The sequence below is a fragment of the Narcine bancroftii genome, chromosome 1 (genome assembly GCF_036971445.1).
Source record: "Narcine bancroftii isolate sNarBan1 chromosome 1, sNarBan1.hap1, whole genome shotgun sequence".
Taxonomy (NCBI): domain Eukaryota; kingdom Metazoa; phylum Chordata; class Chondrichthyes; order Torpediniformes; family Narcinidae; genus Narcine; species Narcine bancroftii.
In genome coordinates this window covers 276,913,798-276,940,758 of record NC_091469.1, presented here as the reverse complement: position 1 = coordinate 276,940,758, position 26,961 = coordinate 276,913,798, and the positions used below count along the sequence as shown (strand labels likewise).

The 26,961-nt window shown below is 39.6% G+C and overlaps 1 protein-coding gene across 9 annotated transcripts in view; it reads right to left on the bottom strand.

Moving 5' to 3' along the window:
* The window catches only part of sbf2 (SET binding factor 2), a 446,331-nt gene that overhangs the window by 243,605 nt on the left and 175,765 nt on the right, over positions 1–26,961 (bottom strand). For 8 of the 9 annotated variants that reach the window (XR_011345382.1, XR_011345383.1, XR_011345385.1 and 5 more), the window contains 2 exons: positions 15,712–15,822; positions 8,476–8,581 (listed from right to left, as the gene is read on the bottom strand). Coding sequence is in view for 4 of the 9 variants with exons in the window: in XM_069900054.1 (XP_069756155.1) it covers positions 8,476–8,581; positions 15,712–15,822 (217 nt within the window). In the remaining 5 variants the exon portion in view is untranslated. Of the gene's footprint in view, positions 1–8,475; positions 8,582–12,406; positions 12,495–15,711; positions 15,823–26,961 lie in introns of those variants that run through there. The other variant, XM_069900055.1, reaches the window with a different exon arrangement.

Sequence of the window (26,961 nt, the reverse complement as noted above, 5' to 3'; positions counted from 1 at the left end):
AACTAAATACTAGAATGATCAACAGTCAGAATTTTTCATCTTCTTAAAAAAAAGTAACAACATCCTGCTGATCATGGAGATACACAAAGACAAATACAGAAGGAATTTATTTGGATATCATTTCCAATTCATGGCTTCAATGTTGAGAATCCACAAGATGTGAAATATTTGCCCAAATAATTGTGACCAATTTATGCAGTGCTTTTCCATGCACTATTTTGAAACATTCTGGCAAACTAAAGAAATTGTTTGAATTCATTTTCATCAGTGTATTTAATATAACTCATCAAATACACTTTTAAAAGGTAATTTCCAAAGGCATAACTTCCAAAATATTTGTCCTCATGAAAGGGAAATATGAACTGTGGATCAGCAATTTAAAATAAATTTCAACCTGAAGAATTTTCATCTGATATTTTCAGAAATACTGGAAAGGAGATATAGACATTCATTTCAAAACAATAAAAATCCATTGAGTAATGCGATTCAGAAACATTTGAGCTTATCACTCAGGTACTAATGATGGTTGATATTGTTCTTAGAGAAAGGAAGTAAAAACAAAGAAACCAGCTTGGGCAGAAATTAGCTTCTTCTACACATGCAGCTCATCACAAATGCTGGGAAATGTCTAACATCACCACATTCATTAGATGTGTAAATGATTATAAAAGATATGTCAAAAGAATCAGCTCAAATTCTATCTAGATCAACTGACCTCTGAGAAGGTATGTGAGCACACTATATAAAATAACTTTATTTATAGTTCAAACACTTTTCTTTTCTTTGGCTTGACTTCGCGGACGAAGATTTATGGAGGGGGTAAAAAGTCCACGTCAGCTGCAGGCTCGTTTGTGGCTGACCAGTCCGATGCGGGACAGGCAGACACGACTGCAGCGGTTGCAAGGGAAAATTGGTTGGTTGGGGTTGGGTGTTGGGTTTTTCCTCCTTTGCCTTTTGTCAGTGAGGTGGGCTCTGCGGTCTTCTTCAAAGGAGGCTGCTGCCCGCCAAACTGTGAGGCGCCAAGATGCACGGTTTGAGGCGTTATCAGCCCACTGGCGGTGGTCAATGTGGCAGGCACCAAGAGATTTCTTTAGGCAGTCCTTGTACCTTTTCTTTGGTGCACCTCTGTCACGGTGGCCAGTGGAGAGCTCGCCATATAATACGATCTTGGGAAGGCGATGGTCCTCCATTCTGGAGACGTGACCCATCCAGCGCAGCTGGATCTTCAGCAGCGTGGACTCGATGCTGTCGACCTCTGCCATCTCGAGTACCTCGACGTTAGGGGTGTGAGCGCTCCAATGGATGTTGAGGATGGAGCGGAGACAACGCTGGTGGAAGCGTTCTAGGAGCCGTAGGTGGTGCCGGTAGAGGACCCATGATTCGGAGCCGAACAGGAGTGTGGGTATGACAACGGCTCTGTATACGCTTATCTTTGTGAGGTTTTTCAGTTGGTTGTTTTTCCAGACTCTTTTGTGTAGTCTTCCAAAGGCGCTATTTGCCTTGGCGAGTCTGTTGTCTATCTCATTGTCGATCCTTGCATCTGATGAAATGGTGCAGCCGAGATAGGTAAACTGGTTGACCGTTTTGAGTTTTGTGTGCCCGATGGAGATGTGGGGGGGCTGGTAGTCATGGTGGGGAGCTGGCTGATGGAGGATTTAGTTCAAACACTAACCCTCATCCATATCCCTGAATCAAACTATTTGCAAGTTTGAGGCATTTCATCATGCAGACCACCTCTGATTGTTCCCATTCCTTAAATCACTGCATCTGAAACCCTCATAATACCCAATGTTATCTTAAGGCATGAAAATTAAGTTTCCATTTCTAGTCACTCATCCAATACCTTATCCAAATTTGTCTTCCTAGAAAATTGTGAAGCCCAGATACTAATTTGTACCGTCCCAATCACACATCACCCTTTTCACAATAAGCTCATCTCTTAATAACTCTATTCTTTAATCATACTAACCTCTATGATATTTTCACTCCATTGATTTACATTTAGACAATAGCACAACCTTTCAAATTCTGATCACAAACTTAGTTATAAATCACTCTATCCTTAACAACCTGATTTTCAGCTGCCTAAGTTCAAAGCTCTCAAATTCTTATCCCAAACTTATAAAACAATTTTTAAGTCCACCTCTTAAATTAAGTATTGATCATTGGACCTAATCTTAGTTTGGGCAATTTGGTGACACTTATGAAATTTATTTGGGCTTTTTATTGCCATGATGAAGGTTGCTGTTCTGTAATTTGGGCATAGAAAACTATACATCTATTCAGAAACAGGACATGGAATATAAATAAATGTGGTTGTCCATCACTGGATCATAAAAATAGAAAAATGAGCAAAGCGAAAGCTTGAAGTGATCTCTGTTGATTAGAATCCAGGATACTTCACAAAGGAATAAATTATGGGACAAAGCAAGTGGCAAAAAAAACTTGCATTGCCTTTGATGTACGGGGAAATGTAAGATCCCAGTTCTAAATGATGATACCCTGTTCAGTGGTAAGGGTTTATAGACATATGTTTTTAGATATACAGCAATGACAACAGGCCCTTTCAGCCCACAAGCCCATGCTGCTCAAATACACCAAAATGTCCTACAGTCGCAGGTTTTTTTTGAAGGTTGGAGGAAACCAGAGCACCAGGAGGAAACCCATGAAAATCTGGGGAGAACATACAAACTCCTTATAGGCAATGACGGATTCGAACGCGGGTAGGTGGCGCTGTAACCACGTTGCACTAACCGTTACACTAACCCTCACCTATAACAATTAGAAAACCTTACAGCTAGCAAAGATGCACCTCCAGCTTTGCCCGCTGATTATAAACTTGAATGCTTCTTAATAGCTCTCTTATTTGAAGTAGTCATAACCAATAATAAATTAGGTGGCTTGAAACTCTCACTGGAGGTGATCATGGTTTGAAAGTTACACAACCTGAACATTATTTGCCACACCAGCTCTTGTTTCAACAATGACTTTCTCTTGTTACGAATGTGTCACTTATTTACTAAACTGTAAATGTAATAACTATCAAAATGTTTTACCATGTAGAAACAGAGTCAATAATTCACACCAATACTGTAATTTTTAATTTTCATTGTTAAAATGCTTACAAGAACTAGAGTTGATGGAGAGATGGTGAGAGCTGTGAGTAAAAGAGTGATGGAGAAAGTTGGGGGTTAATGAATGATCCAGTGAATAACCAACCTTTAGGGAACAGTGATCGTAATATGACAGGATTTTATATGAAAGTGTACAATTATTTTGTTCAATCTAAAACCAATGGTCTTAAATAAGAATGAAGCAAACTATGAAAACAAGGTGTGAGCTGTCTTCAATCAATTAGGATATTAAATGAAAAGACACGACAATGAACATGCATTGTTAATTTTAAAGAATTAATACACCATTTACAAATAATACATCTCTATAAGGCGCAGATTAAACAGGAAAATTTGTCCGTGGCAATAAAGAAATGCTGTAGATAGTATTAGTTCAAAGGAAAAGACTTGCAATGTTCCCAAATAAAACAGTAAGCCTAATGATTGAGACATTTCTGAAAACCTTCCAGAACTCATGTAAGGCTAAATGCCTTAAGCAAATAAGAAGCACAAATAATTCATCACTAGCGAAAAACTGGAACTGGAAAAATCAATGGGCCTGAAGGGTGACTCTCTCAGACAATGATCTTCATCCCATCATCTTTTAGGAGATGGATGTAGAAACAGTGAATAGTATTTAAGAAAAGAGGAAGAGAGGGAAAAAATTAACCATACATCAATTAGCTCGGCACAAGTAATAGGGAAAATATTTGAACTTGCTATGAAGGAAATGGTAAAGGGCACTTATAGAATGGCAGCAGAATTAAGTAGAGTCAATGAGGTTACGAAAAGAACATAACATCTGACAAATCTGTTGGAATTTTTTTTGAAGGTTGAGACAGCACCCAAAGTCATAATCAAACCTGGATCACTGAAACTGCAGGATGACATTATAAGATGCAATGCCACTGTGCTGTCTCATGTTGTAAGGCTTAAGTCCATGGGATAGGATGTGGAAGATGGAATATAATATGGAAAATATAAATTATTTCACTGCAATATAAAAAGGAGTTGCTGTTCAGAAGAACCTGTGCATCCTTCAACAAGAATCTCTTAAATTGCTAGGATCTATGTAAGCAAATAGTATTGATCTTAATGCATGAGCACAAAAGTAGCTGCAACATAACAGACAAAACTCTTGCAAAAACACATCTATTCCATGTGATCTTGATACAAAAAAGTATATTCTTGAAACAAAGCAAATGCAACAAATATTCACCAGATTATCATACAAGGCTTTGCGAGTAGGCCTGAATTCCTGAGTTTCGGGAGAATAGGAATTATCTCAATATAACACACAAAATTGCCATGGGACTTAAGGTAGAAACAGTAGTTTTCCCCAGCTGGGATGTTTAGAACAGTGGTTTATAGCGTCAAAATAAATGGGTGGCCATTTATGATGAAAATGATTTTTTTTAAAATGAAAACTATTCTATATCAGATGCAAAATAAGCCTTGTAAACAATGAAGACACACTGATCTTCCCAGGTGAATTTCCATTCATCTTTATATGCACACACTTGCTCATGATCTTCACGCACCTGTCCCACTGAACTCCTCAATCTTTATTCCTTTCTAATTAGAATAACCACACCCAGCTCAAATCATTTCTTCTCCCCCATCATCTTCCCAGCAGAAACCCTCTCCCCTGAATTCCTTCCTTTCTTTCTCCCACCTCATTCCCTCTATTCCCTGACCCTCCTTAACTCTCCCATACTTTTCCTCCAACCTGCACAATATTAAACCCACCCAATGAGCTTTCTCTTCACAAATCCATTAACCTCTCCCAATTATACTCCTTTATCTTACCAACCAAGCATCTCCCCAGAACCTGCTTTCTACTCCTATCTGCACTGAAGTACAAGATTGAAGAGTAGAGAATTGTTATGGCAATTTAACACCCCCAGGCTCCAAGGAGAGAAATCTATTTCCCTGATCTTTCCCCATAGTGTTATAAATCATTCTCTTTCATATGTCGATTGCTTGTGCAGGCTGTAATTTATGGCAAGTTACATCTCATCTCTTTAAGTTCAAATTTATTATCATCAGATTGTACATATCTCTCTTTCTTTCTCTTTGGCTTGGCTTCGCGGACGAAGATTTATGGAGGGGGTAAAAAGTCCACGTCAGCTGCAGGCTCGTTTGTGGCTGACCAGTCCGATGCGGGACAGGCAGACACGATTGCAGCGGTTGCAAGGGAAAATTGGTTGGTTGGGGTTGGGTGTTGGGTTTTTCCTCCTTTGCCTTTTGTCAGTGAGGTGGGCTCTGCGGTCTTCTTCAAAGGAGGCTGCTGCCCGCCAAACTGTGAGGCGCCAAGATGCACGGTTTGAGGCGTTATCAGCCCACTGGCGGTGGTCAATGTGGCAGGCACCAAGAGATTTCTTTAGGCAGTCCTTGTACCTTTTCTTTGGTGCACCTCTGTCACGGTGGCCAGTGGAGAGCTCGCCATATAATACGATCTTGGGAAGGCGATGGTCCTCCATTCTGGAGACGTGACCCATCCAGCGCAGCTGGATCTTCAGCAGCGTGGACTCGATGCTGTCGACCTCTGCCATCTCGAGTACCTCGACGTTAGGGGTGTGAGCGCTCCAATGGATGTTGAGGATGGAGCGGAGACAACGCTGGTGGAAGCGTTCTAGGAGCCGTAGGTGGTGCCGGTAGAGGACCCATGATTCGGAGCCGAACAGGAGTGTGGGTATGACAACGGCTCTGTATACGCTTATCTTTGTGAGGTTTTTCAGTTGGTTGTTTTTCCAGACTCTTTTGTGTAGTCTTCCAAAGGCGCTATTTGCCTTGGCGAGTCTGTTGTCTATCTCATTGTCGATCCTTGCATCTGATGAAATGGTGCAGCCGAGATAGGTAAACTGGTTGACCGTTTTGAGTTTTGTGTGCCCGATGGAGATGTGGGGGGGCTGGTAGTCATGGTGGGGAGCTGGCTGATGGAGGACCTCAGTTTTCTTCAGGCTGACTTCCAGGCCAAACATTTTGGCAGTTTCCGCAAAGCAGGACGTCAAGCGCTGAAGAGCTGGCTCTGAATGGGCAACTAAAGCGGCATCATCTGCAAAGAGTAGTTCACGGACAAGTTTCTCTTGTGTCTTGGTGTGAGCTTGCAGGCGCCTCAGATTGAAGAGACTGCCATCCGTGCGGTACCGGATGTAAACAGCGTCTTCATTGTTGGGGTCTTTCATGGCTTGGTTCAGCATCATGCTGAAGAAGATTGAAAAGAGGGTTGGTGCGAGAACACAGCCTTGCTTCACGCCATTGTTAATGGAGAAGGGTTCAGAGAGCTCATTGCTGTATCTGACCCGACCTTGTTGGTTTTCGTGCAGTTGGATAATCATGTTGAGGAACTTTGGGGGACATCCGATGCGCTCTAGTATTTGCCAAAGCCCTTTCCTGCTCACGGTGTCGAAGGCTTTGGTGAGGTCAACAAAGGTGATGTAGAGTCCTTTGTTTTGTTCTCTACACTTTTCTTGGAGCTGTCTGAGGGCAAAGACCATGTCAGTGGTTCCTCTGTTAGCTCGAAAGCCGCACTGTGATTCTGGGAGAATATTCTCAGCGACACTAGGTATTATTCTATTTAGTAGAATCCTAGCGAAGATTTTGCCTGCAATGGAGAGCAACGTGATTCCCCTGTAGTTTGAGCAGTCTGATTTCTCGCCTTTGTTTTTGTACAGGGTGATGATGGTGGCATCACGAAGATCCTGAGGCAGTTTACCTTGGTCCCAACAAAGCTTGAAAAACTCATGCAACCCCATATACAACCCCATGAAACAGCATCTTTCCAGACCATGGTGGACACACAAAATCATACGATACACAAGACATAAAGATCGCATAAATAGTCAAAATATATTGAAAGAGCACAGCTTTACCTCCCTCCGAACATTGGATAAGCACATCTTGTTTTAAATTTCACTGTTAATTAATATACTGTAGTATATTTGAATATTCCAATAACCCCAGAATATATAAAATAGCCTGGATGGGATTGAAGCCAGACCACTCCATGGACTCACACTTCACAATGCTCCTCTTTCCACTCCAGATGCAGTTTCTCCAGGCAAGGAAAACAAACAAGCATCTGGTGAGGCAGAGTAGCTCTAAAGCATGAGCAAGACTCAGGTGGCATCCTGCTGAGAGCCTACACCATGAGCATTTTGACAACTTTGGACAGCCAACACCCAGATCAAAGGCTTTTAAACTATATTTATCTTAAAATCTATTCTTAAAAACTGTGCATAGATTTAAATAAATAAAAATATAAAATATATTAAAACATAAAAAAAGTAATTAAAATACCATTAAAAACTAACCATTATTTGAATTGTTTTTATTTAAATCTTCTAACAGTTTTTTTTTCAAATATTAAAGTATTTAAGTGTTTAGCTTTGACAAATGTTATTGTTTAATTGCTGTATTCCATTTTAAGGTTTTGAAGCATTAGAAATATTCAATCTTTTGACAGTTTTCAAGCAAGCTAATATCAGTTATTATCCAAGATTTTCAGTAGTTTCCTTGAGAGGATAGCTTGTTCTGTACAGTATCCTGGCCAACCATCTATAGCCAACTCTCACACCATGTTAACATAATAGAAGGTTCTACAGAGACAGCTTTGTCCCCAAGAGATTATCCTCAGCAGATCTACACTAAATAAGTTCAATCTTTCTTGCCAGGCCAGAAATGGCTTCAGGCCACTTATACCTAACCACAAATTCTGAACTATGAATGAAAATAACATTTACAAGTAGCATATATTTCAACTGTACTCCCATGTCTATAAAATTCCAATGTTAAAGTGTTTTCCTCAAAATGGGGAAGCTAAAACAAAGAACTACTTCACACCTTGTTGTTGCAACTGGTTGTTCAGTTAAAAAAACATTGGTTTCATCGAAACATAAAAATATACGAATTACACCCTTTGAGCCTGTTCCACCACCTAACTTCAGTTCCCATTCCTGCTTTGTCTTCATTTTTCACAATTCACTTTAGCCAATAATAACTATTTGTTGAATCAATATGGCCTCAACTGCTCTCTGTGGCAGAGAATTCCACAGGTTCACCACTCTTTGGGTGAAGAAATTTCTTCTCACCTCAGTCTTAATTGTCATTCCCTATATCCTTTGTGATCCCAAGTTCTGATTTCTCCACCATGGAGAACATCCTTCCTCCTCTACAACCAGAGAACACCAGAGGCTAGAAGGGGTAAGGAGAGAGGGAAAGAAGAACTACAAGAGGAAGGTTACAGGAATTCCAAACAATTTGTAAAGAACGTCCAGTTGTAACGATGTACATAACAAACGTCATCATACTTGGAAAAAAAAGTCACAAAACATATGTGGAGAATCATTAAGAAAATTACCCAGTTGTTGAAAGAGGAGGGCTACACTTGTACTCGTCACAGGAAGACCATCATACAAAGGAGTTTGAATCAGTTGTCTATCCCCAGCTCCCAATGAAAAGAGTTTCTACAGGAAAAGGATAAAATATAAAATCAATACAATGTCCTAACAGAATTCAAGGAAACCAAAGGCGAGCTGAGGCAATGTCCATTCAATGCCTATTCAAAACCAAAAGACCCCACAATGATAAAGCTTAACACTTCTTTATCAATGACTTTAAAAAAAACTATCTCTAGCTCATTCTTAAGTGGAAAGATGATCGAAATCCCAATCAAGAATAAATTAAAGTTGAGTGACAATGATCCTTGTCAATGTACAAAACAATTCAGATCATTGAAAGTATAATAGTTAAACATTAAACATTAAACAGAGAGAGATAATGCCATCTAAATAAATCATTATTGTTCGAACATTGTCTACAGTTCTAGCAGTGGCAGTATAAAATGAAGTTTATGATAGAAATTCGAGCATGATGGTTCAGTCAGTGAATTGGGCAAGCTCCCACTGGGAAAGTGAAAACTAATCATTGGGTTAATATAAATTGTTCTGATTCTCAAAGGACTTGATAATGTACATCAGAGCAAGCTTTTTCACCATGTTCTGGACAGTAATACCAGAGGACAAGGAGTCAACTTGAAATTCAAATGAAAATGAAGCACTATTAGCCTGGATTTCACAGGTAAACACTAAATGGTATCCAATGTGGACAATCCCTGCAACCTCAGGTTTCATGAAAAGGTGGAAATGCCAAACTTGCAGTTACCTATTTGTGTGTGTTTTTTTTTCAAATCTTGGACATTTTGTAATTCTAGATCAGATCAGAAATGATCTTAAATAGAGCAATTTCGTGCTGCTTTGGTATACATCTGAAACAGCATCATTTTGTCAATAAATTTTGTACATTAATAAACTTTATTAATAAAGCAAAACATAATTTGAAGAATCATTAAAACCTACCCATCTGTTGTAAAAGTGTTACATGCACAGTGGAGAATTCACTCAAACAAATTGCTCCTGGTTGGAGCTGTACAGTTTCCACTCCTCCATTCATTCCAATGGAGGGAAAAGGTCCAATGACTTAGGTAAGTATTAGTTCATTCAGATTTTGTTCAATTCTGAAGTTATTTAAATTATTTGAAATGTTTCTCAGTTTTTCATTCCGTAAAAAGTTTAATATTAAATTTGAATATTTTGTGAATTAATTAAAAATGTATCAACATGTATTTAAAAAGTCTATTACATGTATTAGAAATATTCCTAAGTATGTGAAATCAGTGGCCATCATTTAGCCATTTTTTTTCCAGGATGTGATGGAATTTATACTTTGGAAGAAAGTCCCTGTAATTACACAAGGCCTCAACTGATGAAGTCAATTTCCAACTGAGTGAACTGTTTAAGGGATGTCCAAATTTTATTCAAGAGGTTGGCAGCAAAAGTAAATGTTGGGCCATTATTTCATAAGTGAATGATGAAGCAATGGAATAAGCAGTCTAGGGAAATGGATTGATGAAGTTGGTATTAATTCCTTAAATCTCCATCAAATGGATTGTTTTTCAGAAAACAATATTTAACGGTTCAACATTTAAGTATACTTGAGATACGATCTGTAAGTAACAAATATGTTGCCTATGCAATAATGTTTTGTTATAACATTATTGCATAGACGAGGACTAGAGGGCATAGTTTAAGAATACAGGGTAGGCCCTTTAGAAACCAGGACAAGGACTAGAGGGCATAGTTTAAGAATACAGGGTAGGCCCTTTAGAAACCAGGACAAGGACTAGAGGGCATAGTTTAAGAATACAGGGTAGGCCCTTTAGGACGGAGATGAGAAAGCATTTTTTTACCCAGAGAAGTGTGAATCTGTGGAATGCTCTGCCACAGAGGGTGGTAGAGGCGGATTCGCTGACTATGTTCAAAAGAGAGTTAGATAAGACTCTTGTGGGTAATGGAGTTAAGGGTTATGGGGATAAGGCTGGAAAGGGGTACTGATGGTAATGATCAGCCATGATCTAAAATGGCGGTGCTGGCCCGACGGGCCAAATGGCCTACTCCAGCTCCTATTGTCTATTGTCTAATGCTGCATTTTCTTTCCTTGTTTAGGTCTGTTGCAAAATTACTCTCATACCCATAACTAAGAACTATTATTATTGCATCATACAACAACCACAACAGTTTAGATGATCTAGATGGACTTTAACTAACTTTAGCTTGCAATTTCTAGGTTCTCAGAAAAATTTATGTTTCAAGCATTGAAATTTGGTTACGTTTAGGATATTTCATACACTGCGCATAATAAGCACACTTAACTGAATGCCACTGAAGCATTAAGTTTGATTTTCATTTCAACTATTACAATTTATGGTTAAAAAAGGATCTTGAATATTTTTCAATGTTCTGAATCTGAAGGAAAAAAAGACTAATTTTTACTCCCATTATTTTATATTTAAATTAATATCCTTTGTGTCCCTCATAGTTTTCTTCGTTCCAATTTCTACAATCATGTTTCTGAATTGAAGACTTTGTCACAAAAACATAGTTTCTTCACTCAACAGATACCATTTTTAATATTTGGATGCAAGCACAGCCATGTGCAATCAAGTATAATGAAGTGCACAATAGCTAGAATCCCTGAGAAAGACCCAATTCCTACTAATACAGTTTTTTTTTTAAAAAATGCAGTTGCTGGGCATCTGAAATGAAACAGAAAATTTGGAAACAGTCAGTTAAGTTTCAACCAGATATGTGAACTCTTTTTCAATTATCACAGATGTGTGGTTTGCCACATGTTTCCAGCATTTTCTATGGTTAGTTTTGATTTCTTATTTGATAATAATATCAAACCATGAAATGAAATTAAACAGTTTATTCCTAAAAGTCTGTTTAAAAGTCAGAAAATGCCACTTTTTCTTTTACGGACCATTCCTAAATATACTGTAAAGAAAATCAGATCAGATATTATTGTCATGTAATAAGATAGAAAAGTAATATGACACAAAATTGTTTTCAGTCTGTACGGCAGACAAAGATTTGCCATTGGCATTGCCCAGCACCCCTTACAATCAAGAGAAAAAGAAGCAAAAGAGTTGAACAAGAAGCAAAGATTATTTCACAAGGTGGGCACATAGTTTTACAAGTTCTTCAGCAATTATACGGGCTATTTTGTTTAGATCATTTCAAATATTTTACCATTTAAAGATAATTATCTGACCTTCCTCCACAGAATATAGCAAAACAAAATGATTAATCAATAAGCAGCCGAGAACAAACAAATCTAAAATAATTCCAGATTATTTGATAATTTGGTGACTCTATATATGTGGGTATCAATCACAATGCTCTGATGCAGGATGTCATGCTGAATCCAACCACAGTGTCCCATTTTATTAAGAAACCCTTTCTGAGCCGGGTGTGGAATTGAATCAGAGTTCCTATTTGTTTGAATCCCCAAGTTACATTTCTCAACCTATACTTTTGCTGGCCATCCAAAAAAATTCTAAACACTCCATAAAATCTTATCAATACAAATCCACAAAGCATTGTTCTTTAAGTTAAAACAGCAAAGGAGCAAATAACATTGGAAAATCTGGAAATGGACAACTACTGTTAACTCCAATGGAGGTCTAAAGAAATAATAATTAACTTTTAACAGTTCAGTTTACCTATCAGTGAATAAAACAAATTTCCCAACAAATTCATGAGCAAAGGAATTACAAGTGTTACTTTGTAACATTGTGCTAGAATGTCATGAAACAGAATATCATACATCATCACTAAGTCTCAAGATAGAATCTGTCCCATCTAGCCTGTTCTGCCATTCAATAAAGATGTTTTTATGGAGGGCCTCTGCTTCGAGCCTGGCTCCATCCATGCAGAAAAATCTGAACTTACCTTTTTAAAGAGCAGTCCTAAAAGGTTGCTCTAGCATCGCTTTTATGCAGAGCAGCGCCTCGGTCACTGAAGGCAGGGAAACTGTTGCCATGGCGTCACTCCACAACATGACAGCATAAATACACAGCGAGCAGTGGCCCTCTTCGTTACCCATAATTCCCCATGCAGCTGGAACTGTTCTGGGAAACACAGAGCTGTTCCAGCTGTGTGTGGGGTTATGGTTAACGAAGTCAGCCATTGATCATTCTTATTGGAAACCAGGACTGCGGGAGAGGACAACTAGCGAACCCTCTCGTCGTACCCCAACTGCAGAGCTCCCTCTCTTGGGGACGGGGTTGATTGGTGGGGGAGGGAGAGTATAGGGGGAAGGGGATTATTAGAGACCAGGATCGCAGCACAAAGTCAGTGGAAAAATGGAGTCCAGCCATGCATCTCCGAGAGGAGGCGAACTCCCCCTTACACACAGGGTGGGGGGGTCGAGGGGTGAGAACTAGCACAGGCAGCCTTGGGGAGGCTCATTGTACAAATGTCGGCAGGAATTACCCAGGGTTCTGTCTGACACGAACTGTTTAGCACAGATTCACTAAACAGCTTTGTTAAGTCTTGGGTCGCAGGCTGACCCCATCATCGTGATGTCATCAGCCCGCCCCGAGCCAGTCACTTTCAGAAGCTATACATTTATGATGTGTGGTGGAGCGCTCCACTCCACCAATGACACTAGTTTGAAGAGGGATTGGAGTCGGCGCCTTGGAGCCGCTCATGGAGCATTTATGATGGTAAGTTCTGGTGACGCAAGGGCAGAGATTGTCCTCCTTTAGTCACATTTTTTCACTCTATAAAAAGGCCTTAAGATTATGGTTGATCTGATGATAGGCTTATCTCCACCTACCTGGCTTTTCCCAAAATCCCTTAATTCCCCTTCTATCTAAAAGTCTATCCTACCTTGTCTTAAATATACTTATTGACGTAGCATTCACTGCTTCAATAGTCACAGAATTCCGCAGATTCACCACTCTCTGGGAAAAGCAGTTCCTCCTTATCTCTGTCCTAATTCTACAACCCTGAATCTGAGGCTGTCCCCTAGTTCTAGTCTCACTTACCAATTTACCTGCCTCTATCTTAGGTACGTCTTTCATAATTTTAAATATTTCTATAAGATCCTCTCTCATTTTTCTGAATTCCAGCGAGTACAGTTCCAGAAAACTCAATCTCTCCTCTTAGGCAATCCCCCTCATCTCTGGAATCAACCTGGTGAACCACCTCTAAAGCTAGTATACTTTTCCTCAAGTTAGGAGACCAGAACTGCAAGCAGTACTCAAGTTGTGGCCTCACCAGTACCCTGTACAGTTGCAGCATAACCTCCCTGATCCTAAATTCAATCCCTATAGCAATGAATGCCAACATTTCATTTGCCTTCTTGATAGCCTGCTGCACCTGGAAATCAACCTTTTGCGATTCATGCATAAGCACTCCGGTCATTCTGCACAGCAGCATGCGGCCTTTGCTTGCCACTGACATAATAATCTGATTTCCTTCTGAAGTGGATGACTTCTCACTAACATAGTACTCCATCTGCCAGACCCTTGTCTACTCACTTAATCTATCTATATCTCTCTGCAGACTCTCCTAATCCTCTGTACAACTAGCTTTTCACTCAATTTCGTAGCATCAGCAAATTTAGATACACTACACTCTGTCCCCTCTTCCAGATCATTAATGTACATTGTAAACATTTGCTGGCCCAGCACCAACCCCTGTGACATCCCACCCACCACTGGTTTCCAACCAGAAAAATCCCAATGTATCCGAACTCTCTGCTTTCTCTTGGTTAACCAATTCTCTATCCATGCTAATACATCACCCTCAACTCTATGCATTCTTATCTTATTGTCTTTTAAACAGCCCCTTATCATACACCTTCTGGAAATCCAAGTAAACCACATTAATCCATTCACTACGCTCATTATATCCTCCAAGAACGTTTTCCAGGACTTGATTTATACCCAACCACCAGCTGTTTCCTTCTGGTGTTCATACAGTAAAGTGTATCTTTGCAAAGATTGGGGTAAAAACAGCTGCTTTGCCAAGTTTCACAATAAAAAAACGTACTGGAGGTAAAAGCAAGAACATTCAAAATTATTGTTTAAATATTTAGGACTGTAGGATATGAACAGGAGAGTGACTGGCAAAATATGACATGGTATCAGTGGTTGAACAGATCAACAGGCCCAGTCCACAGTATACATTATGAAAGACCCTCCAGCAATGGGCACCAAACACATGGAAAGATTGGTAATCACATTTTCCAAATTTACACTGAGACTGTCAACATATACGATATAAATGAGGCCGAGGCATGCCTAAAAGCTTAAAAATAGCTGGAGTCCACAGGGTTGAGTTCCTTCCTGTCTACCATACAATTCTCACAAACCCTTTTGGTCTTTTGCTTCCTACACTTCTTCATGTTAAGTAGCTGCTTCACCTGTTTTGTCAACTACAGTTCACTTTATTTTTATCCCATTTTTTTCCCTGCCTCAGTGGGACAAAACTATCCCAGAATCCCGCACAAATTCTTCACATTACTCCTGTGCTTTACCCCCAAGAATATTTGTTCATAATTTACTCTCCCTAGATCCTGACTAATCCTATTATTCCTTCCCCAATTAAACACTGTACTATTTTGTCTGCTCTTGTCCTTGTCCATAGCTATGCTAAAGGTCAGGGAGTTGTGGTTAATTTCACAAAAATGCTCCCCAACCGAGAGGTCTACTGTCTGACCTGGTTTATCACCCAGTACTAGATTTAGTATGGCCTCTCCTCTCTGCAGCTTCTCCACATACTGTGCCAAAAATCCTTTTGGACACACCTGACAAATTCTGATCAATCTACCCCTGTTGCTGCAAGGAAGAGCCAGTCAATATTTTGGAAGTTGAAGTCTCACAGAACAACAACCCTTTTATTTCTGCACCATTCCGAAGTCTGGCTACTTATCTATTCCTCAGTGTCCCAAGAACTATTTGTGGGGGGGGGGGGGGGGGGGGGCAGGCAGTTTCATAGACTACTCCCTTTTCTGACTTCCATCACACTGACTCAGTGGACAATCCCTCCACATTCCCCCTTTTCTGAAGTTGTGATGTTATCCCTGATTATTAATGTTACTCCCCACCCCTTCTCCCCACCACCCCCCCCCCACCAATTCAGAAGCTTCAGGCTCACCCATCAATTCTCCAAATAGATTGCCACATCAAGTGAACAGCAATTTATTTATATTGTAATTTCACTTGAAAATAGGGTATTTTACTTACCTGAGACCCTCCAGCAATGGGCACCAAACACGTGAAAAGATTGGTAATCACATTTTCCAAATTCACATTGAGACTGTCAACGTACACAGTATAAATGAGGCCGAGGCATGCCTAAAATGCGAGGGAGATAATTTTTAAATGGTTAATATTCTCTGAAAGTAGTGAATTTATCTATAGTACCTTGACCAATTTTGATCATCAATCAACATTTCAAAAGACAGACTTGTTGTTGTTTGTGGGATCTTGCTGTGTACAAACTAGCTTTCATATTTAATATTTAACAGAATATTTCTCGAGTATTAAGGATCATACAGCATCTACAGCAATAATGGGTAACCAGCGTTTCAGGCTGAAATAATTATCTTATTTGTTTAATTTTAATTCAGCAGGTCATGCAGTATTACTTATGGAGCAAAGATACATAACCAATGTTTTGGGCCTGAGCCCCTCATCAGGAAATGAGCAAAAAGCAGGCAGGTGTCTGAATCAAATGCAGATTAAAACCATTTTAAACAATGTTGAAAATACTCATCCAAAACAAACATTTTAGAAATGCATGATACAAAACATGATCTGAAATTGTCAAATTTAGTACCGCTTCCCAAGGGTTATAATGAGATAAACACAGTTCTTGGAAGTCTGAAGCAAATGAGAATGCTGAATATATTCAAATGTATAAAAATCTGTGGAAAATGAACTAGCTTAATGTTACAGATGGATAATTTTATATCAGAACTGGTTAGTTCTAGCTCAATCAGAAAAGGCTACTGATCCAAAATGCTTAACTTTAATCTTGAACCCAAATTCTTTAACTTGCATCGATAGAAGGCGAACTTACATTGGATGTAGGTGGGACAGTTTAGGAGACCAAAGACACAGGATGGAATAGGAATGGGATGAAGAATTCAAAATAAATCTTGTGGACAATATTCACAAGTCCTGCAATGCGGTCATCCAATATGCATTTGGCATCTCTTCCAGAGGACACTGCCCTGAGACCACCCAGTTCAAATCACCAAATGGGGAAATGTGCAAGTGAACTGTCACTTTATTTCTAAAGACCATTTAGCCCCCAGATGTTGCAGCAGATTGACCTTGATGCTCCATTTGCTTGTTACTTTAATTCCCTGTCTTACTCCCACTCTGATCTGTCTGTGGTCTCATACTTAGTGTGTGCATGATGGTGGAGGGTGTGAATGTTTATGGTGGTAGATAGGACTACAATTTGCTGTGTTGCGAGGCATCATGTCTCTTGAATGTCATGACAAGTATATTCATCTGGGCATGTGTTGAGTATTGCATCATACTCCTTACTTGTGAATAATGGAAAAGCTTTGGGGAAGTCATCTTGCCCAGAATAGCCAGTCTCATGTCCATAACATTTATACGGCTGTTGTAATTACTGTTCTGAACAATTGTGATTGGCAGCATGTTATCTGGAATTCAAGCAACCAGCAACCTCAAGCAAATTGTGGAAAAATAACTGGGTAAATAAGACAAAAGTTTAAAATTTACACACTTTGCCATGGTTCTACTTTCACGCAACACGCAGTCTCAAGCAACTGGAAAATTCACTAATTCAGCATCTACCAATCCTACTATTTGCATTGGGCTCAGTTCCTGGATCAAGGATTTCTCGAAGTTAGTGGGGTTGTTGCATTTTCTTGTTGTGGCTCTGTGAACATCCTTCAATCTTATCCACTCTCCACCTGGTAATCTCTTCCCACGACAGAGCTTGGAAAAGAATGTCCATTTTGAGAGTCTGGTATTAGGAATGTAAACAACGATCTGCCTAATAGAGCCAATGAAGTGTAATTAGGGCTTCAATGCTGAGAACATTGGAAGAAGAGAGGGCACCAACACTGGTTCACTTATTTTTCCAGTAGATAAGGGGATTTTGCAAAGACAATGATGATAAAGTGTTGCTATAGTTAGCCCAAACCTCAGGAGGGGAAAGGTCAGAAGGGACACCAAGCTGCATACCAAGTTTAAGATCTCAATTTTAATACATACTTTTCTTCTCTCAACTAAAACCTTGTTGGTCTATGTTAGTGAAAGCAAACTTCATCACATCACTGGCTTTGCTGAGAGGTGGCTCAGAATGAGTACTGAGTTTTGGATAGTGTTTTCTACCCATGTTAGTGAAAGCAAACTTCATCACATCATTGGCTTTGCTGAGAGGTGGCTCAGAATGAGTACTGAGTTTTGGATAGTGTTTTCTACCCATGTTAGTGAAAGCAAACTTCATCACATCATTGGCTTTGCTGAGAGGTGGCTCAGAATGAGTACTGAGTTTTGGATAGTGTTTTCTACCCATGTTAGTGAAAGCAAACTTCATCACATCATTGGCTTTGCTGAGAGGTGGCTCAGAATGAGTACTGAGTTTTGGATAGTGTTTTCTACCCATGCTTTATTTCATTAATCATCACTGCTGAAAATAAATGGCAAAGATAATGTTCCATAGATCTTTACAGCACAGAAACAGGCCTCTTTGGTCCTTCGAGTCTGTGCTGAACCTTTTTTTTTTGCCTAGTCCCACTGACCTGCAGCCCTCCATACCTCTCCCATTCATATACCTGTCCAAATTTCTTTTAAAATTGAGCCTGCATTCAACACTTCAGCTGAAAGCTCATTCCACACTTGCAACATTCTCTGTGTGAAGATGTTCCCCCTAAACATTTCCCCTTCCAATCTTAATCCATGTCCTCTGGCTTGTATCTCACCTACCCTCAGTGGGAAAAGCCTATCTACATTTACTCTGTCTATCCCCCTCATAAAATTAAATACTTCCATCAAATCTCCCCTCATTCTTCTACCCTCCAGGGAATAAAGTCCTAATCTGTTATTGCACTCTCTTTCGTTGGTACCTCTAATATACTGATTTAGAAAAGTTTCCTGAACACATTTGACAAACTCCATGCCTTCCAAACCTTTTACAGTATGGGACTCCCAGTCAATATGTGGAAAGTTAAAACCTCCTCATGTTTCCTGCAGCCGTCTGCTATCTCTCCACAGATTTGCTCCTCCAATTCTTGGTCACTGTTGAGCAGTCTATAATACAACCCCATGAGTGTGGTCAGACCTTCCAAAGAAGGGTTCCTTGGACCCATGCAATGAATCAGAGTAGGTTAGGATGGTCAGAAAGATTCCAAGGAATAGGTTGATGAGAACATCTGACTCAATACCTGCATATCAACTGACAGACAGAGAACTAATTATGTCAAACAATGGCCACCATTGATTCAGAGTTATGAAGAGGTTCCAGTGGATGAGCTACATCAAAGAGTTTTATATGGCAGTTCAATAACTGAGATAGGGTATCATATTAGGGCTAAGATACACAAGTGCAAAAGTGGAAGTTCAGTGCACCCTAAATTCAAATTGTGCCTGAAGATCTGCACATGTCATAAATCAGTGTGTTGATATTGGCATAACTTTTCAGAGGAATGCAAAAGGTCAGTGACTTGTCAAGAGTCATTCCAATACATAATGGTGTCAGGTTGTGGCAAATATTTACGCCACAGTAAGTAACATTGAGTATTGTGGTTTGCAATGAAGAATGCAGTGGCCAGATATTTTACTGAACTCGGTCTTTTAGAAATAATTGGGTATGCTGTCTGCCTACTTTGTCAATTGTTTGAGATTAGGAAGGATCAGTTTTGGACAGGATTCAGTTACTGCTCTTGTGAATATTTCTGACTGTTAAAATATCAACTCAGTGAATGCCATGGAAATTCAGAAATGCCCAGACAGAATATTAGGGTTCATCCACTGCATCCAATGCTCCTGTTGTGGCCTTTTCTACAATGGAGAGAATGGATGCAGACTGGGAGATAGTTTCATTGAGAACCTTCACTCTGTCCACTGCAATAGCTGGGACCTCCCTCCCAGTAGGCAATCATTAATTCTGCATCCCACTCCTGGCATGCCTATCCATGGCCTCATGCATTACCAAACAAAGGCCGCCGGGATATTGGAAGAACAACACCTAATATTCTGTCTGGGCCCTCTCCAACCAGATAGTATTAACATATACTGTTTCAGTTTCCAGTGGACCCACCTACCCTCTCTCTCTCTCTCTCTCTCCTTTCCTCTAGCTCCCAATCCCCGTCCCTCTCCATTCACAGAGCTATCCCCTTCCCCATCATTTTTCAGATTTTTTCTCTTCTGCCCTCCCACCAATATCTACCTATGACATCTTACCTGTGGGCCTGTGCTCTGCATGTCACTGTGCTCTGAAGCCCCCATCAATTCATTCAGGCATCTGTCTGCTTTTTACTCACGCCTTGATGAGGGGCTCAGGTCCAAAATGTTGGTTACATATTTTTGCTACACAAGGATCACTTCATAACTTACCGAATTTCTCCATCACTTTTATGTCTGCAGACTTTCTTGTTTATCTGAGGATCTACATTTCTTTTTGAGCCCAATTCAATATAGATTTTTGAGTAAATTTGTGGAGGTTTATACATTAAAATTTGACATTTGGGGGTATTTTTCACTTGTGTACATTGTGTTTTTGCCACTGGTAACTCTGCCTTAAAATGTCAAAGGCTCAAAACTCAAATTCAGGCTAGATCCCTCAAAGGCACACCCATCTTAAAATTCAACACTACAATCTTCAGGTTATCCATCTAAGTACATATTTTTTTGTTCTGGTTCAGAAGTCCCTTTGAGAATTTTATTTAATATTAAAGATGCTTCATGAATACAACATTTTTTTACTGTATGATTGGCCAAGTGTGTTTTTGTAAAATATTATTGGAGGTGTTCATTTACAACATTAGTATTAAACTCAATCAACAAGCTGTCATAATTTGACACATGGTCACTCCAGCTAAAATTTCTGATGTCACAGAAAAAAGATAACACAAAAATTTTTGAATGTCCTCTGGAAATGAAGATGTATGTCAACATTCATAACTTTTTTCTGACGAAATGTGTACAGAATGATCCACTGAAGTCCATGCTCACAATACTTCATGCTCTTTGTTATCCAAGATTCATGTTAACAATTTTCAAACTTTGAAAGACAAATGTTAATTTTAATATGAAGAAAATTAGTCTTTTTACATTACTTTTAGTCACATGGTTAACTACTCCCAAGAGACAACACAAAGCTGACTTGAGCAATGTCTGACATTCCTTAAATTCTCCTAATAGCAGCAGAATCTATGTAAGGTTCATGAAGTGTATTAGATGACATTAATGCAATGTAAGTCTTTCTGGTTTGGACATCTCATATTCTCACTGCCGTAGCACTTCCCAAATAATCTTTAATGTCGCAAATTCTGTGGTCAGTGGGTTACAAGAGGGCATCTGGTTTGGTCCTGGACAAAGGTTGCCAAAATTGTTTAAGCAGGCTCCAGAGCACAGACTTTGAATTTGGCGCCATCTGTAGGGAATCAATGGTATATAACAACTGTGAGAGGAATTTGGCAGGTTAAGTAGCATTTGTGAGAGAAAAAGCATTGTTGACATTTCAGGTGGAGATCCTGCATCAGGGCTAAGAGCAGAAGAGGGTGAGACAGGGGTCAAATAGGTGGAAGTGATAGATGATCCAAGTAAGTTTTTGACAAACACTCGACCTCAAATACACCGTTAATGTGGGCTATAAAAATAAGGTATTCTTCATGATCTTGAATTTTTTTGTGATAATTCAGCTTCTGTTTTAATCATACCCACATGCTTCCAACAATACTCTGCATTCCGCTGCATTATTAAAAAGCTCATTAAAATCAGTGCTGTTGCAGAGGTTCATCTTGTGCCTTCACAGAAGCTATTTGGCCTGCTAAATTTTTCCAGCATTCTGTTCTTTTGTTTCAGATTACACCAAGTTTGCAGTACTTGTACTCCAAGACCCCTTTGTTCCTCTCTCCTGCCGAGACTGAAAACTTCCAAATAAAAAGGAACCTCCCCATTCTTCTCTGTGGTGTACCCCCTATAGAACTGTTGCCTCACAAATTCTAAAGTCTGTGTTCAATCATGAACTCACAAGGAGTTTGCATAAATTTCCTGTGACAAACAAGTTTACTCTGTGTGCTCCATTTCCAGGCTGATAGATCTATTGATAACTAAATTTGTGCCTGGTACAGGTGGGTGGGAGAATTTATCGGAACTTGGGAAGAATAGGTTACAGGGAACATTTAATGAGGGAATGGGATCCTGTGACCTGGCATATACAGATGGTCTGCTTCTATACTATAATGAGATATGCAAATGTACTACTACTTGTTTAAAGATGCCAAAGCCAACTATTTGCCTTTTTGCAGTTTATTAATACCTACTTTTGTGATTATTCCAAATATTTTGCTATCTTTCCCCCTTAATTTGGTGCCGGGAATACTTCTATATTGCATTCTTCATTTCAAAGGATTAAACTACTAATGTAACTTATGAACTGGTTCCAATTTTGATCCTTACTGAATACATTTATCCATTTTGTTTTAAAATATAATGAACAGCAACTCTTTAATCCTACTTTTTGCTTTCTCTTTTGAAACCTGTCAGCAATCCATTCTGTTATTTGTCCCCTGATTCTTCCCTCTGGACTAATGTATTAGACAATTATGGGGTACCTTGTCAAAGAACTTAGATTGGTTAAGAAAGTTGGCGAAATATGGCAGATGGTGTATAATGTGAGAAAATGTAATCCTTGTCATGTTGGCAGGAATAACAGAAAAACAACAGAATTATTTGTTACAGAGTGATCTGGATGTCATCATCCATGAGGCAACAAAATTTGACATGCAGGTACAGCAAGTAATTAAGAAAAAAATGGATTGCTGGCCTAGAGGGATGGAGAAAAAAGTATGAAGGCAGGAAAAAATGCACAATACTTTTGGAATGTGGAGGACCAGGGGTTACAGGAACAGGCAGGAAAGAGAAATTAAGCCAAGCTCAGGTCAGCTATGATCTTACTTAAAGGTGCTACAGGCTCAAGGCATCACTTGATTTAATCCCTATTTTTTTTGTAAACAAACGATCAGTGGGTGAGGGCTATGTAGTGATAATTGATACCACTGCATTCTGATTGTTTCATGTAAAATGCTTCATTTGGATTAAGTCTACTTTGGCTCTGTGTTCTCCATGACATACTGACGCAACAGCATCGAAAATTACAATTAAGTGAAGGAAAATATTGATGTAAATAAGTACAGGTTTTCCTCTGGAGTGACACATGTACTGCTGTTAAGTCAGTCCATAATTGCTATTTAGTAGTGGGGAGAGACTAAGGGCTTGGATCATTCTATCAATTCCCTGCAAATATTCAACAAGAACATTTTCTAATGTTAACCCTTCATGGTAATGAGTCCCATTCAAAATCAATATGGTGTACAGAATATAATTTGTGCTCACATGAAGTCTGTTGGAGCTGAAGCACCCTGGAAATGAGGTACTTTCACAAGGTGCTACATGAGGCATGCATATTCCTCCCAAAGCATATCAATATAACGCAAGATTTTCCACAGAGCAGGTAGTTCAGTTTGGAAAGTAAATGGCTGCTTGAGCATGTTGGAGTTCCTTGACAAGGGCAAAGGCCACCTTTGCATAACTGTGCCAAGGCTTTCATCCCAGGCCTGAAAAAATGGTGCAAATCCTGATTATCCACATAGTCAATTTACACATGCCTGCCATTGGTGTCCTTGCTTTGTCAGAAGGTACAGTGATAGGGCAAAACACCTGGACAAATAAAAATGAAGCAAAGGACAGACAAGAATAAAAATTTATGTCCACTTGTCATTCTGTTTTTCCACTGGTTAATGAGGTTCAACCCAATGTGTCAAACTTTTGCACAAAAAAGCCTCCTGAACATCAATTTCCTGTCAAAACTGCAGAAAGCAGGACCACGAAACATTCAATTTCCTAAATGCTAATTGGTGTACTTATGGGGCAAGGACTCGTGGGCCTGTCATCGTGCTGTACATCTTTTTTAAAATAGTGGCAGTTACTCACTGTTTAATATGGATTACAGGATTCTGTCCAAGGTAATCACCAAATAAGTCAAATTTGTTCTGGTGGTTCTCCCAAACTAATCTTGTGTGATAAATGGAAAGATGATCTGACTACCTCATGCTGCTCAGGGACCCAAACACCTATTTGTAGAAGGAGGGGGAGTGTTAAGAGGAGTGGATGCCTTTGACGGAATATCACTCTTCATTAGGGGTTTATGGGAAGCATCTTGAAATAGATTTGAATGCTCATTGCAGACAGTGTGCAGTCATTACTTAGGAATCCCACATCTGCAGATTTTTCCCTTCGTTTCCCTCCATTCCAACTTGGAAGAGTATTGCTGGTCCTTCAATGTTGCTAAATCCTGAAGTTTTCTAGAAATAGTTTCACCAGAAGAATGACAGCAGTTCCAAAAGGCAGGTGACAAGCTCCTTCCAAAAGACTGTTAAGGATGGCCAGATCCAATAAAAATTAATAAAGATTTTTTTTTAAATGCTGACCTGGAGTATACACCAAGGAAAAGCACACCTCCTGTTGGAGAACTATAAACACAGTGAAAGATGCACTGCGGTCTCCCCAAAACATTCAGGCACTCCAAAGGAAAGCGTTATCGATGACCAAAGACTGGAAGCTGGAACATTCGAAGACTCGGGGCTACACTTTAAGCAACTACTGCAAAGACAATGTGAGGGAAAAAAACTTTCAAGCCCTTCCACTATTACTCATTAACGTATATATTAAATCACAAGTTAATGGAGTCAAAGCTACAAAAATAACTCATGTGGTGCTAATGCAAAATAACTTACAAATGAAAATTATTGACTTGAATGTTCTGTAATAAGTAAATACAAAACTATAAGGAATAGAATAATTTGAAAATGTCGGCACATTTCAGATTCCCTACAACGTGCATAAGAATATCATATTCTGCAGCGGCCAGGAATAAATCATAACCCTATATTAGAAGCATGCAGTGACTTAGCCTTTGTTTTACTTTGTTCTTTCCCACACCATCAATGACTTGTTAGCAATTAGCACCACACTGTCACAGCACTAGTGACCAGAGTTTGAATCCAGTACTGTAAGGGGTTTGTACTTTCTCCCCATGACCACAGAGGTGCCCCGGTTTCCTCCCACCGTTCAAAATGTAACGATGTTGCAGGTCAATTGGGCAGCATGGGATTGTGGGCCACAAGGGCCTGTGACTGTGCCATATGTCTAAATTTAAAATTATATTGTCAAAATAAATCATTGTCTCTTCCTTTCAATTTTAGATGCATTTCATTTCAAATTGAAAAAATGTCAGCCAAATATGACAGTATGATTAGCCAAATGTCACTGTCAGATTTGCCAATTAAATTCTTTCTCTTCCAGAAAAACAAGAACCTCTTTCCTGATTTAGTACAACTGCTCCATGATTATTATGTGAAAGTGTAACTGAGCATTCTTTGTTTTGAGTGCTGGGTACAATCCTTCAAAAAGCTTGAATGAAATGTACAATGTTAACTGCTGCTTTTAATATTTTCATCAAAATCAGAGGACATACTTTTGGATATGAAAGCTTTGCAGTAAATGCAACAATAATCCCATGTATGCCAGCTGCCTCAGATATCTCAGTTGCATCTCTGTTTCTACTTGCCAGAGTTGTGCAGCACAGAAAAGGTCCTGTGGTTCCCTTTATTCCACAATGGCTTACCGACACATCTGACTTCAGTTTCTCCATCACAAATTTCAGGGTGAATTCTATCATATTATGATCACTGCCTCCTAAAGATTCCATTACCTTCAGCTTCCTTATCACTACACAATACCTATCCCAGAATTGCCATTTCCCTATTTGCTACTCTAAGAAGCCATCCTGAGGGCATTCGTTAAGTTCCCTCTCTTGGAGTGCAGCACCAACCTGGTTTTCCCCAAACAACCTGAAAATTGAACCCACCCCCATGATGAATGTAACATTATCCTTTTTTCATGCCTCTCTATTTGCCTTTGTGCATTGCATACCACATCCTGGTTAGTGTAGATGCATAGTATACAACTCCCATCAGGGTCTTTTTACATTTACAGTTTCTTAATTCTGCCCACAGGGATTCCATATCTTCTGATCCAATGTTACCTCTCTCCAAAGATTTAATTCCATTTTTAACCACCAGAACCAACCCACCCATTCTGCCTACCTTCCTGATCTTCAGATACAGTGGATATTTGGTTCCCAGCTGTGGTCTAGTTTCAGCCATGACTCAGTGATAGCCACAAGATCATACCTACCAACTTGCAGATGCGCTCCTACATTATCAACCCTAACTTTATTCTGCGGGCATTTAAATACAAGATCTGCAGTGCTGTATTCATCACCCTTTTAATTTTGTTTCCAAAGTATTCCAAGTTAAATCCTTAATCTTACGCTTGCAAATTTCACTCTATCCTTCCTCGCAATCTCACTACAGTATATCTATTTGTGTATGTTCTGCTCTATTCAGTACCCTCTCATTCTGTTTCCCATCGCCCTACCAAACTAGTTTAAACCCTCCCCAACAACTCCAACAAACTATTAGGCACCACAAGCTATTAGGCCCCCTCCCATTCAGGTGTAACCAATCCTTTTTGTATTGCTCATACCTTCCTCAGAAGAGATCGCAATGATCCACAAATCCAAACACCTACACCCGCATTAAATCTTGAGCCACTCATTTATCTGCCATAACTCCCTATTCTTGGCGCACGGCACATGTAGCAATCCAGAAATTACCACCCTTGAAGATCACATTTTAGCTTCCTTCCTAACTTCTGACATTCCCTCTTCAGGACGTCATCACTTTTCCTATCTTTGTTATTGGTACTAATGTGGACCATGAATCTGGCTGCTCTCCCTCCCACTTGAGTATGCTGTAGATTCTGAGACATCTGTGACCCTGGCACCTGGGAGACAAGATACCATCCAAAAGTCTCAATATTGTTCACAAAACCTCCTATCTGTTCTTTAACTTTCAAATCCCCAATTGGTGAGAAAGGTTGAGGGAGTCACTGAGGGAGCAGTCCATGAGGAAGGCGGAGGGGAAGATGTGTCTGGTGGTGGGATCACGTTGTAGCTGGCGAAAATTGCAGAGGAGATTCCATTCATCCATGAGGTTTACACTTAACAAAAAGCACCTATTAACAGAAATCCTACTTTATTTTCTCTCCAAATTATACCACTCACCTACAATATTGGAGCAATTTACAGAAACCAATTACTGGTAACCTAGCAACCTGTATGTCTTTGAGATATGGAAAATCCCACAGGCAGAAAATACAAAC